This window comes from Arachis duranensis, chromosome 1 (genome assembly GCF_000817695.3).
Source record: "Arachis duranensis cultivar V14167 chromosome 1, aradu.V14167.gnm2.J7QH, whole genome shotgun sequence".
Lineage (NCBI taxonomy): Eukaryota > Viridiplantae > Streptophyta > Magnoliopsida > Fabales > Fabaceae > Arachis > Arachis duranensis.
Window position 1 is genome coordinate 101368727 of NC_029772.3, and position 12536 is coordinate 101381262.

General features: G+C 34.5%; 2 protein-coding genes across 3 annotated transcripts; one reads left to right on the forward strand and one right to left on the reverse strand.

Annotated features, from left to right (window-relative positions):
* The first annotated feature begins 7565 nt into the window (after positions 1 to 7565).
* Positions 7566 to 9176, forward strand: LOC107469521 (uncharacterized). The gene is made up of 2 exons (XM_016088894.3): positions 7566 to 7681; positions 7772 to 9176. The coding sequence occupies exon 2, from the start codon at positions 7829 to 7831 to the stop codon at positions 9056 to 9058; it is 1230 nt and encodes a 409-aa protein (XP_015944380.1). The 5' UTR covers positions 7566 to 7681; positions 7772 to 7828; the 3' UTR covers positions 9059 to 9176.
* Positions 9177 to 10809: 1633 nt separating this feature from the next.
* Positions 10810 to 12061, reverse strand: LOC127745485 (uncharacterized). Of its 2 annotated transcripts, none has more exons than XR_008006683.1 (4): positions 11710 to 12061; positions 11484 to 11542; positions 11354 to 11390; positions 10810 to 11175 (listed from the first exon to the last, which is right to left on the reverse strand). XR_008006683.1 is itself a non-coding variant. In XM_052258248.1 (4 exons), the coding sequence occupies exons 1-4, from the start codon at positions 11835 to 11837 to the stop codon at positions 11122 to 11124; spliced, it is 234 nt and encodes a 77-aa protein (XP_052114208.1). In that variant the 5' UTR covers positions 11838 to 12061; the 3' UTR covers positions 10810 to 11121. The 2 variants fall into 2 exon arrangements, 1 of the variants encoding a protein (XP_052114208.1); XM_052258248.1 differs by having other exon boundaries at positions 11754 to 12061.
* Between the last annotated feature and the right edge of the window lie 475 nt (positions 12062 to 12536).

Consider the following 12536-nt stretch of genomic DNA (forward strand, 5'->3'; position numbering starts at 1 on the left):
AAAGACTTATTTATAGTTCATATTTTTAAGAGGTTATTTTTTTACCAACAATTTTTTTAAAAAAAATCTATATTATCAGAATATTCTAAACTGAAATTTATTATTTATATATCCTCTTTTATAATTTATATAAATTGTCACAAGACAAAAAATGTTATTATCACAATTTACAAAAAAATTATATTATCGTTTTAACATGAGTAAATAGTCATTTTTTATCATAAAAAATTTGATTGGTGACAAAACTAATCATAAAAAAATTAAATTGATGTTATATCTATGAAAGATTAATATCGTTTGACAAAAATATTCAATCGTTAATTTTAAAATTAATTCCATTAAAAATTTTATAAAATTTCTAAAATATTTTCATCACCTTCTCCATCTCAATATTTTGACCTAAATTTTTCCATCATACAACCCTAATAACAATCCTTAGCCCTCACTTCACTTTCCTCGTTCGTTCTTTCTCACTCACCACTCTTAACTGCTTAATCTCTCAACTGCTACTCTTAATGGCTCAACCTCACTTACTCAATCATAGCGGCAACCTCATGAATTGGCACATCCGAGATATCAAAGCAAACGCCACCAAAAAAATTCTCTGATGGTGAGTCCCAAATTGACAGTAACTTGCTGGTTTTGACTTCACATAGTAATTTGACGACGTTCGAACCCGAATGTATGAACCCTCGCTGACGTCATTTATTTCTTTAGAATTCTCACTCTGTCCTTTCTCGCTGCCTGCATTCTCCATACGTTCGAACCCGAATGTATGAACCCTCGCTGACGTCATTTATTTCTTTAGAATTCTCACTCTGTCCCTTCTCGCTGCCTGCATTCTCCTTACCTTTGCCGTCGTCGGGCCTACGGGATGAGGGTACTGCATCATATCCGGCGGAACACTAGCACTAGCACCTTGGCCTCCAATCTCTAGCCCCGGTGGTGGATTGTGATGAACGTGAACAACTAGCAACCGCATATATGACTCCACCACAACCACACGCGGCGAGTGAGGCTGTGGTTCAGGAAAAGGCATACAATGTGGATGCATCTATAGCGGTTCCATTGTTCCTGGCTCAGCCACATCCAGTCATCTCTAACACCCTGCTAGATCTACTTTTTCTCGCCACCAACGTCTGACTGCTGTGTGTTTTTTCCGTTCTGAATTTAGTATTTCGAACTGATTTTATGTTAAAGTGGGGATGGAGATGTGAATATGTACATTGAGAGTTGGTCTTAATCATTGAGAGTTTGGTAAAGTGGTGAGTTGCTTTGTGAGTGTATGCTTGGGTTGGTTCAAATGAGTGAAAGAGGACTATGAAGATGAGAGTGAGGGGGTGAATTTTGGTTCTTGTTTTGAAAAGTGGTTGAAGAGTAGTGAAAATAGAAAAGGTGATTAAAAGTGTATTTTGAGAATTTTATAAAAATTTTAATAGAGTAAATTTTAATTTTAACGATTGGATATTTTTGTCAAACGATATTAATCTTTTATGAGTACAACGTCAATTTAATTTTTTCATGATTAATTTTGTCAGCAGTCAAATTTTTTATGGTCATAAATAATTATTTTCTCTTTTGACAGAAATCATGACAGAGTAGGGTGCTTTAAAATGTTAGTGGGTCCCCAATTAAGTAGTCCACAAATTAAAAACAAAAAAAAAGAAAGAAAGTGGCTTTTAGGCCATGGAGAGAGAGTGTGTCAAGTCTCTCATTTTTTTTAAATAGAAACAAAAGAAACCGTGAGGGAGAGAGAGGAAAGTTTTCATTGTCGAAGGAGAAGAAGAAAAAGAAAGGAAAAGGGTAGTTAAAATATGCTCCGATTGAACCGGTAAACTTGCTCTGTTTCTTATGAAATTTTAGTATGTTATTCCTAGTGTAGAGATGAACATTAGGATATAACTTGCTAGTTGTATTACCTTCTCTTTTGTCTGATTTGAGATACCTGCTTTTGTAGAGGGTTTATATTAATTTCATCAGTTTTGATGATGTATTTTGTTGCTTGTTGATATGTCTAGTGTCACTAGAAAGACTGATTGTGTACCCATGATTTTGATAATGGTAAATTTTACTGGATTAGGTCCCGTGAATTTTTTGTCCCTCTTTTAGGAGTTTTTTCACGATGAAATTTTGGTGTTTGATTATTTTTCTTCTATTATATTTGTTGCTTTGAGTATATTTGGTATTGTCTATTTAATTGCACAGGTTGTGGGAAAATTATTTTTGGTACTTTCGCTGTTAGACAGGTTCTTATTGAATCTTAATTTTTTCAACAAAGTGGTATCAGAGCCTTGGTTGTTTATCTTTGTGCTAATTAAATGGAGAAAAATACTCATGGACCAAATATGATCAAATTGAATTCCCAAAATTACTCGATTTGAAAGATTCTCATGGAAGATATGTTGTATAGCAAAGACTTATATGATCCTGTGGAGGGGCATAAATCCAAAGATACCAAATCTGATGCTGAATGGAAGAAGTTGAATCGGAAGGCAGTTGCTTTGATTAGGCAATGGCTTGATCTTAGCGTGTATCCATATGTTGACACCGAAACGAATGCTGAGAAGATGTGGAAGAAATTGAATGAGTTATATGAGAGAAAGAATGTGCAAAACAAAGCATTATTGATTAGAAAACTTGTCAATATGAAGTATATTGAAGGTAAATCAATGCCGGAGCACTTGAGCATTTTTCAGGAGACGGTGAACTAACTGACAAATAATGAAATCACTTTGAATGATGAGTTACAAGCCTTGTTGTTGTTGAGCTCTTTTTTTGATGGTTGAAAAGTTCTAGTTGTGACACTGACTAACTCAGCTCCAAAAGAAAAGTTGATATTAGCAATAGTTAAAGAGAGCATGTTGAATGAAGAAGTTAGAAAAAGAGAGCGAGGTTTGAGTAATGCCTCCTCCCAATTAGAAGCACTTGTTTCAGAGTCACGGAGGAGAAGTCAAAGTAAAAAACCTCACAGTTTTGACAAGTTAGAGAGTCGAAGCAAGTCAAGAAAAAAGTACAAGCCAAGAAAGGAGTTCATTTGTCACCATTGTGGCAAGCCGGAGCATATCAAGAGGTATTGTAGGATCTTGAAAAGAGAACAATCAAGAAAAAGAAACAAAGACAAAGGTAAATATAGTAATAAAGAAACTACTGCTATTGTTTATGGAGATGTCCTTGTCACATATGATGAAAATTATGTGAATCTTGTCTGTGATGATTCTACTTGGATTATGGACTCTGGTGCCTCATGTCATGTCACTCCCAGGAGTGAATTTTTCACTTCCTATACTGTTGAAAATTTTGGCAAGATCAAATTGGGAGATATATAAAGGAGTGTGTGATATCATTGGTATGGGTGATATGTGGCTTAAAACCAACATGGAATGCAAGTTGCAGTTGAAGAATGTTAGACATGCAACAGATATGCGGTTCAATCTTATTTCAGTGAAGGCATTGGATCAAGAGGGGTATTGCACTTCCTTTGGTAGTGAAAAATGCAAGATTACCAAAGAGGCTCTCATTGTTGCTAAAGAAGACAATAGTCTCACTACTCTCTACCAATTACAAGTAAAGTTATGCAAAGAAGAGGTAAATGTAGCTGATGATTCCTCTTCTGATTTGTGGCATATACGTCTTAGTCACTTGAGCAAGAAAGGACTAAGCGGTTTAGCCAAGAAGCATTCACTTCTAGTGAAAGGTATAACTTTAAATACTTGTACTCATTGCTTTGTTGGAAAACATGCTAGAGTATCATTTCATAGTTCTAGACCTCATAAGAGATCACATGTTCTAGATTTAGTTCACACTGATGTTTGTACTATGGATGCTAAGACACTAGGTGGTGCATCAGATTTTGTTACTTTTATTGATGTATATTCTTGAAAAGTGTAGGCTTTTGTTTTGAAATCTAAAGACCAGGTGCTCGATATCTTCAAACATTTTCATGCAAGTGTTGAAAGAAAAACAGGAAGAAAATTGAAATGTATTCGAGCAGATAATGGTGGTGAATATAGGGGTCCATTTGAAGAGTATTGTAAAGGACATTGGATCAAGCTTGAGAAGACGATTCCTAAGACTCCTCAACATAATGGATTTGCAGAGAGAATGAATCGCACTATCAATAATAGAGTCAGGTGTATACTCTCTCATGCAAAGTTTTCTAAATCCTTTTGGGGTGAAGCAATGAGAACTGCAGTAGATCTGATCAACCTTTCTCATTCAGTTCCACTAAATGATGATGTTCCAGAGAAAGTTTGGAGAGGGAAAGATGTCTCCTATAGTCACTTGCGAGTGTTTGACTGCAGGGCTTTTGTTCATATTCCAAGAGATGAAATATCCAAACCTAATGGAAAGTCAAAGCAGTATATCTTCATGAGTTATGGTCACGAAGACTTTGGTTATAGATTATGGGATCCGGTGAGCAAGAAAATAATTAGAAACTGAGATGTAATTTTTCTTGAAAACCAAACTATTGAAGACTTTGAGAAGACAGATAAAGCAACAATAACTGTTAGACTTCTGCTGATGATGAACCTGGTCCTTCCACTAGACCTCCTGTTGATGGAAGAGATGTATAAGTTGATAATGATGGTGATGATTTGCATGATGAAGCTACACCTCAACTTGAGGTACCAAATGCAAACGTTTCACCAGATGTTGAAGTTCTACTTGAACCACCAGTTGAGCCTGAATTGAGAAGATCTACTAGAAAGTGTCATCCTTCTTAGAAATACTCTCCTCATGAGTATGTGATGAACACTAAGACTGGAGAGCCAGAGAGCTGCCAGGAAGCTATGTCTGATGAGCATAAGGAAGATTAGTTGAAGGCCATGTAAGAAGAAATTAAATCCTTGCATGAGAATCATACGTTTGAATTGGTGATGCTACTGAAAGGTAAAAGAGCATTCAAGAATAAATGGGTGTTTAATTGAAAGCGGATGAAAATGTCTCACAGCCAAGGTACAAAACTCGATTGGTTATGAAAGGTTTTGAGCAAAAGAAAGGTATTGATTTTGAGGAGATTTTTCTCCAGTTGTGAAGATATCCTCTATTCGAGTTGTGCTTGGATTGACGGCTAGCTTGAATTTAGAGGTTGAGCAGTTTGATGTAAAGACTGCATTCCTTCATGGTGACATAGATAAAGAAATTTATATGGAGCAACCAGAGGGTTTCGAGGTTAAAGGAAAGGAGCACCTTGTATACAAGTTGAAGAAGAGCTTATATGGACTGAAGCAAGCACCAAGACAATGGTACACGAAGTTTGATTCTTTCATGGAAGGTCATAGGTATAGTAAAACTTCTTTTGATCATTGTGTGTTTGTTAAGAAGTTTTCTGATGGTGATTTTATAATTCTCTTGCTTTATGTTGATGACATGTTGATTGTTGGTTATGACACTAAGAAGATTGAAAGTCTTAAAAAAAGACTTGAACAGATCCTTTGCTATAAAGGATTTGGATCCTACAAAGAAAATTCTTAGCATGAATATCACTCATGATAGGAAAAATGGAAAACTGTGGTTGTTACAACAGAAGTATATTGAGAAGGTTTTAGAGATGTTTAGCATGAGTAATTCCAAACCTGTTAGTACTCCACTTGCTAGTCATTTCAAGCTGAGTTCGTGGCAATGTCCTATAAGTGAGAAAGAGAAAGTAGAAATGAAGAAGATTCCATATGCATCTGCAGTTGGCAGATTGATGTATGCTATGGTTTACACCAGGCGCCGTAACGTTGGAGTTGTTAGTCGGTTTCTCTCTAATCCTGACAAAGAACACTGGCAAGCAGTGAAGTAGATTCTCAGATACCTTAATGGTACTTCTAGAGTTTGTTTATGCTTTGGGAGTGTCCAACTTGTGTTGGATGGTTACACAGATGCGAATATGGCTGGGGATCTTGATTCAAGAAAGTATACTTTTGGTTATATGATGACTTTTGCAAGGGGAGTTGTGTCATGGCAATCTCGACTTCAGAAATGTGTTGTTTTGTCTACTACAGAGGCAGAATACATTGCTGTTGTTGAAGCTTCTAAGGAACTCTTATCGATGAAGAAATTTCTACAATAGTTAGGCATCAATCAAGAGAAATTTGTGTTATTTTGTGACAGTTAGAGTGCTATCCATCTCAACAAGAATCCGACGTTTTATTCCAAATCGAAGCATATAGAGGTGAGGTATCATTGGATACGTCAAGCGCTTGAGATGAAGTCATATGCACTTGAGAAGATCATCCTGATGATAATGGTTCAGATATGATGACTAAGAATTTACTTACAGTGAAGTTTAATTTCTACAAAGAGAAGGCGAGTTTGGTAGAACAACTTATTCTCACTTGAGTTGGTGAGGGGAGATTTGTTGGTGAGTCCCCAACTAAGTGTCAAGTCTCTCATTTAGGCCACGGAGAGAGAGACAGAGAGTGTCAAGTCTCTCATTTTTTTTGAAACAGAAACGAAAGAAACCGTGAGGAAGAGAGAAAGGAGAGTTTTCATCGACGAATGAGAAAAAGAAAAAGAGGAAAAAAGAGAAGTTACAATATACTACGATTGGGGTTTTCTCACGATAAAATTCTGGTATTTAATTATTTAATTTTTACCATTATATTTTTGCTTGTAGTATCTTTAATATTACCTATTTAATTGCATAAGTTATGAGAAAATTATTTTTGGTGCTTTTGCTGTTAGACAGATTCTTATTGAATCTTAATTTTTCCAACAAAAAATACATAAATTACGGTGATTTACCTCTATTTTCTTATAAATTTAATATTATTCTTTAACACTGAGAAGGGTAATAAATTTACAAAATTGTACATAAAATCAATAATCTACCGATTTATGCACAAAAATAAAAATACTCAATAGCCTGACATAATTTATATACATAAAGTAAACACCAAAAATTTTAGATCGGATAAATTAATTTTTAACAAATTGTTGTTCTCTAGAACTTTTAAAAATTATTCTCACCGAACAGATTATTTTTCTGTTGTTCTCAATTAAAATTTTAATATACTTATTGGACAAATAAATTTTTAATAAATGTTATTATAAGTTAATTAAGTTTCCAAAAATGATGCTCTAAAATTAGATTTTTTTCAAATAAACGACGAAAGGGCGAATATGTTCGATGAAAGTAATTCACGAAGTTTTAAAAAAAAAAATAAAAATTTGTTAAAAACCAAAGCATCCGATTTGCAATTCTTTAAGAATCAATTTAAGTGTTTATTTATATAATAAATAACCAAAAACCTAACACATTAAATTTTATTGAATAAAAATAAAACAAAATATATAACACATTACTATGAATAGGTAACATTCTTATAGAAAAGTAACATTCATAAATTTATATTTTGTTTAAAAATGAAGCATTACGACAATAATTTTCATGTATATATATAAATGAAATGCATTATGATTTGTTTTTCATTTGAACAATTTTTACGTGTTTCATTTAAATTATGTATTAGCGTTTAATATTTTGTTATTATAAATTTATGAATGTATTCTTTAGGAATGTTTTTTATGATATATATTCTTATAGTTTGTTTAAAAATAAAGCATTAGGATAAGTGTATAATCTGTGCAATTTCAAAACTATAATATAATCTTCCGCGAAATTTGCGTCTAATAAAGTGGTTTGGCCATCAGATATCTTCAACCTGTGCAGTGCACGAATCTTCTGGTGTTGGTATGTGTAATAAGTTGATATTCGAGCCAACAGCCCTTCTCCTTTAACTCTCCAGTACTTTACCCTAATTCTAGCTCTTTGCTGCCGCAGCACCACCGTACAGTGGGGATCTCGTTGTTCGATCAGAGAGAGTGATGGCGGAATTGGATGCTGCTGAGCCAACAAAAACGAAAAACGGAGCAGGTTGAAATGGCGGAGGAAGCGTGCCTTTGCCTTTTTACTTATGAAGAGTTGTTCGTTATCAAACTAAGCAATTTAAAGAAACAAGAAGATGATGTCAAAGATTGGACTTGTTTGCTTCCACCACCAAAGATCGAGTTCTCTTTGCAACTTCCAGAGCCTGATTTGTGTCCTTTCGAGTTCGACTCCAAGATCTATATGGCGGTGTCCAGCTCACCGCCTCTAAATCTCGGAAGGAAACCCGGCTGCTGGCGAATCTACGAATTCAAATTTGAGGAGCGCAGAATTGAGCTTGCGGAATCACTGGATGGTGTACCCGCCCCTCTTTTCCGGTCATCCATCGCAAACACCCCAGGCTCAGGCGATGTTTACTTCTATATAAATCCACTGGTCATAGATTCTGGATTTTACGTTCTTTGCCCTGATTCTAGGGTTTGGAAACAGTTAAACCCTCCTCCGGACTACTGCCAGTGCCCGCGAGATACCTACTTTGCCATGTTCGTCCTCCACAACACCGTCGTTCTTTCATCGTTCACGGGGAGGGGGACAGACTCCTATTTGGCCCACTTTGACCCCATAAAAGAGACTTGGACGGTTGAGCCCGACTCTGATAACAATCTTTCGAAATTCATAAATGCTAGGTACAATCATGGTCTTGAAACTGGCTCCTGTCGTGCTACTTATCCCCCACAAATTTCTGTGCCCCTTCTGGGTCTCGGCAGCAACTACACCGTTTGCCTTGCCCATGATAAGTATGTGGATGGACCTCCTCTTAACACACCTTTGGAGAAGGTGTTTGCCATTTTGGTTAACCACCAGAATGGCCGCGTCGCATTATATCAATACCTTGATGTGTTTTTTGAGGGTTTCCAACCTTGGATGACAGATAGGGCCAGAGTCAATCTTGTTGACCTTGGCAACGGGAAGGTGTGTGCAATACTCTCTGATGAACTATTGGATTCGGGATCCGAATCATTGGCGTTCTGCTTCTCAGTTTTCACTCTGTCCCTGTTGGAGGACTTTGCAGCATTACAACTTGACAGTGGGGCTCCTCCCATGGAGCGAGATTTCTTAAAAGTGACTGTCCATAGGAAGTGTGTCTACATCATGAAGAACTGGAACCCTTCTAATTATATGCGCCACGTCTTTGTTTGGCCACCTACCAAGGGTCGAAGATTTTACCATAGCACAGGGTAATATAGTAACTTTTCTTGTTATTTCCTGTGGCTTTTTATCGTCGTTTTTAATAGGATTATGAATGAACAATGAATTAAATATTAATGTCTTTGAAGATTATGATCTTACTTGAATTGTGTCTATATTCTCTTTAGCTTAAAATCATCTATGCTTTTTGAAATATTTGCACTATTGCTGTTGGCATTCACTCGTCTTAGTGAATTTCGAATAAGTGACCTCAGAAATAAGTGATGACATCTTGCTTATGCTTTTTGAGATATCATGGTTTCATTCTATGTTGTTAACATAAATAAGTGATGACCCTACTTGAATTAACAAGTCATTGTTTTTTCTGGGATTTTGGATAAATTCTATTTTACTTTTCTACCATGCCCTTGATTGGTTGTTATGATTTGATTTCAAGATAAGGTAGCATTGCAACTTATCAAGTTATCATGTCTCTCTTTCATTTTCAGTTAACATCTATGTATTCGGATATGTAGAACCTTTTAGATTTCAATTTAGAACTTGGGAAATATATTTACTTTACAAAATTTATTAGCATTGTTGCGTGCACGGATTTATTGAGTTAATTTCGTCAATTGAATGTTACTAGATCAAAAGTAAAAATAATCGTTGTGAAGTTTGGTGATGTACCGAATTTGCTTAGTGAAAAACTTAAGTTGATTCACCTTGTTTGGGTATACCATACCCACTAGTTTGGGCAAGTAAATTCTTGTCTGCAAATATTTTATATAACACTTTTAAGGTCCACATAGTATATCAAATTTCTAAATTGCTTTCAGAATTTTAATGGCATAAGTAAAATTTTCTAAGATTCTTTCCATGGTCGCCTCAGTCATCGCTACCAAGGTTGGCGTCACTCGCAGTTTCAAAACTGTCGGAGGCGGCGTTGCTGCAGGGATTTGTGTTTCGATCTAGTATGCTATTCTCTTCTCATTTCTTCCGTAAAATCATAGTTTTTTTTTCTTCTTTAAATTCAACATTTTAAATTATTAACTTAAAATTAACTGACTAAGAAAAAAATTCTACATTTTGATATTCTTATTCATGTTAATTTATGAATGATCAACTCTCGAGGCTTTCTATTTCAAAATACATAATGCATTTTAAATAATTAATTGAATTTATAGTTCTGATAGGATTAGTATTGATCCCATAAGCTGATTAGAGAATTATACTATAAATAGAAATATGATATAATAATATGAGATATGCACGATGTAATAGGAATTCTATTTTCTCTCTTGGCTTTAATTTTAAGGATTTCTTTTCTATTCTCTCTAATTTTCTATCTAATTCTCTATTTTTTTGATAAAAATTCGTATCAAGTTCGCACATTATTTTTGAGTCATTTCCAACAACGTATGAATAAAGAAAAGAAATAATTTGAAATTTCGCATAAAGTTAGAATAACTCATTTGAAAAAGATTCATTTTAAAAATTAGGCTTGAATCATACTTGTAATGTTATCGTTATCAATTGATTACATTATTGATTAGACTAAAAAAGCAATAAATAAGAATGAAGTTGGAAATTAAATTCAAACCAAGTTTATAAATGGTTGGAGATTTATCTAATTGAAATTTTTATAGCCACTATTAAACAAAATAAGCTAATGTGGTCAATTTTGCTGTGGAGGGTTTCTATTAGTCTATATTCTTTCGAAGATAATCATTTCTAAAAATAAAATGATACATGCATACATATAGATTAAAATTTATATGGTGTAAAGAAATTTTTTACACGTCTAATTCATATATGATAATATACTACTCTATACAAATCCCCATACATAGCTAGGGGAGCAAAAAGTTAAGAACAAGTGGAAAACTTCTGCATGTAGACATCAACATTTAAGTTCCGATTCACCTGTCACCGGTCTCGTATGTGCAAAATGGATTTACTTTTCATCTTGCGTATTTCGCAAGTCATGATTGATGGAGTCGTTTTGGGTCAGGCTGATGTTCCAACCTATTCACTTTATCACATCTTGTAACAAACTGTTCAAGAGTTCTCTGTTTTGAAGAGCTATATGCTCAGTAGTAGTATGCTTTGCAGGGCTACTCTGGCTGATTATTCGACACAGCTAGCATGTTCTCATGGCCATCTAACATCTGATTTTTCAATAACAAATTCAGAATGGTTTCTCAAAAACGTCGAAGTAACCATCAAATACTAGTTTAGTATAAACCTTGACAAAATAGAATCATAAACCAGAATAGAAACCATGAAACTAAGCATTATGTACATTTTGCATTACATATGATAGTTCAAGGAGATGTAGAAATGTACCTGCCCCAAATTATCCAATTTGAACTGCACCACATTCCTAAGATGTAAAAATTTAGATCATCAATGCATAATAAATGTTAAGTCAATGCTATACCAAGCAACGAAAGACTGCAGAAGTAACAAAACTTACCATGTGATGTCATCAACCATATCATTTGCCAGCAAGTAGTATATATTTACTGAAGAGACCTGTAAACAAGAACTAACTAGTCAAAAAAACATAAGAAAGGATGTTGTCTTTGCTATTCAAAAATTTAGATACGAGAGTTCTTTCCATTTGAGATTATCTGTTTTCTTAATGTTGTCATGCAACTAGTAACAACTCTCTCCTTTCTACTTAATGAGCGTGAGAATACCTAGCCAATTCTATGAGCACAATTTTTTGCCTGAATTAGGTCACCTGGAGTCCTAGTTCTGCAAAGACACATGTGCTTGCAGCAGTTAAAGTTAATCCAACTCCTCCAGCTTTAATGGATAGCTGCATGATAAATGTCACATGAAATTATTATCTCAAGTCAAGATTATGTTTAGGGCTTCTTCATGTAAATCTTGTTAATCAGATTCTTTTGAGTAAATTTAAGAGATTCAGCCTCATCTTTTGATTTGGCATATAGAAGCTCAAGAACAGAAGCTCAACGAACAAGAAAAGAACAAAAGATTTATAACAAAGAGCTAAAACCCAGAAGACGATAAAGCAGAGAAGAGTCTATCAAATCTGAGAAGATTAGTCTGAAAAATAGTGCACTAAACTATTAGGGTTATACATGAGAGAATAAAAGATAGGAAAAGGTTCTGGTATGGCACTGTAGGAAGCGGAACGTGATATTCTAGTTCGTTTTGACCATGAAGATATAAATTAAAATATATAAATGGTGCAGATTAATGTGATGTTGGTTTGAGTGGACACCAAAAAATAAGATTTATGAAAGATCTGCAACCGGTTGAAAAGTTGCCATGTATAATAAGTTAGTAAATATCTTTTATGTCCAGCTTCAACCAAAGGTGGGTCTCTGCTGGCGTAAAATTTAGTTTAGCTGACATGAAGGCGAGCCAATATTATATATTTTATGTTTGTTATGTGAAATTATTATATATTTTATGATAAATTAATAGTAATGAATCTAAAAATTTTAAATTGTGAGAGCAAATATGTAGTATATAAAAATAATAAAAAAATTGTATA

Coding starts and splice junctions, on each gene's coding strand:
- LOC107469521 (XM_016088894.3), top strand. CDS start 7,829: ATGCTGCTGAGCCAACAAAAACGAAAAACGGAGCAGGTTGAAATGGCG.
- LOC127745485 (XM_052258248.1), bottom strand. CDS start 11,837: ATGCAGCTATCCATTAAAGCTGGAGGAGTTGGATTAACTTTAACTGCT. Junction 11,391..11,483: donor ATGGTTGATGACATCACATG/GTAAGTTTTGTT, acceptor TTTACATCTTAG/GAATGTGGTGCAGTTCAAAT. Junction 11,176..11,353: donor AATTGGATAATTTGGGGCAG/GTACATTTCTAC, acceptor TTGAAAAATCAG/ATGTTAGATGGCCATGAGAA.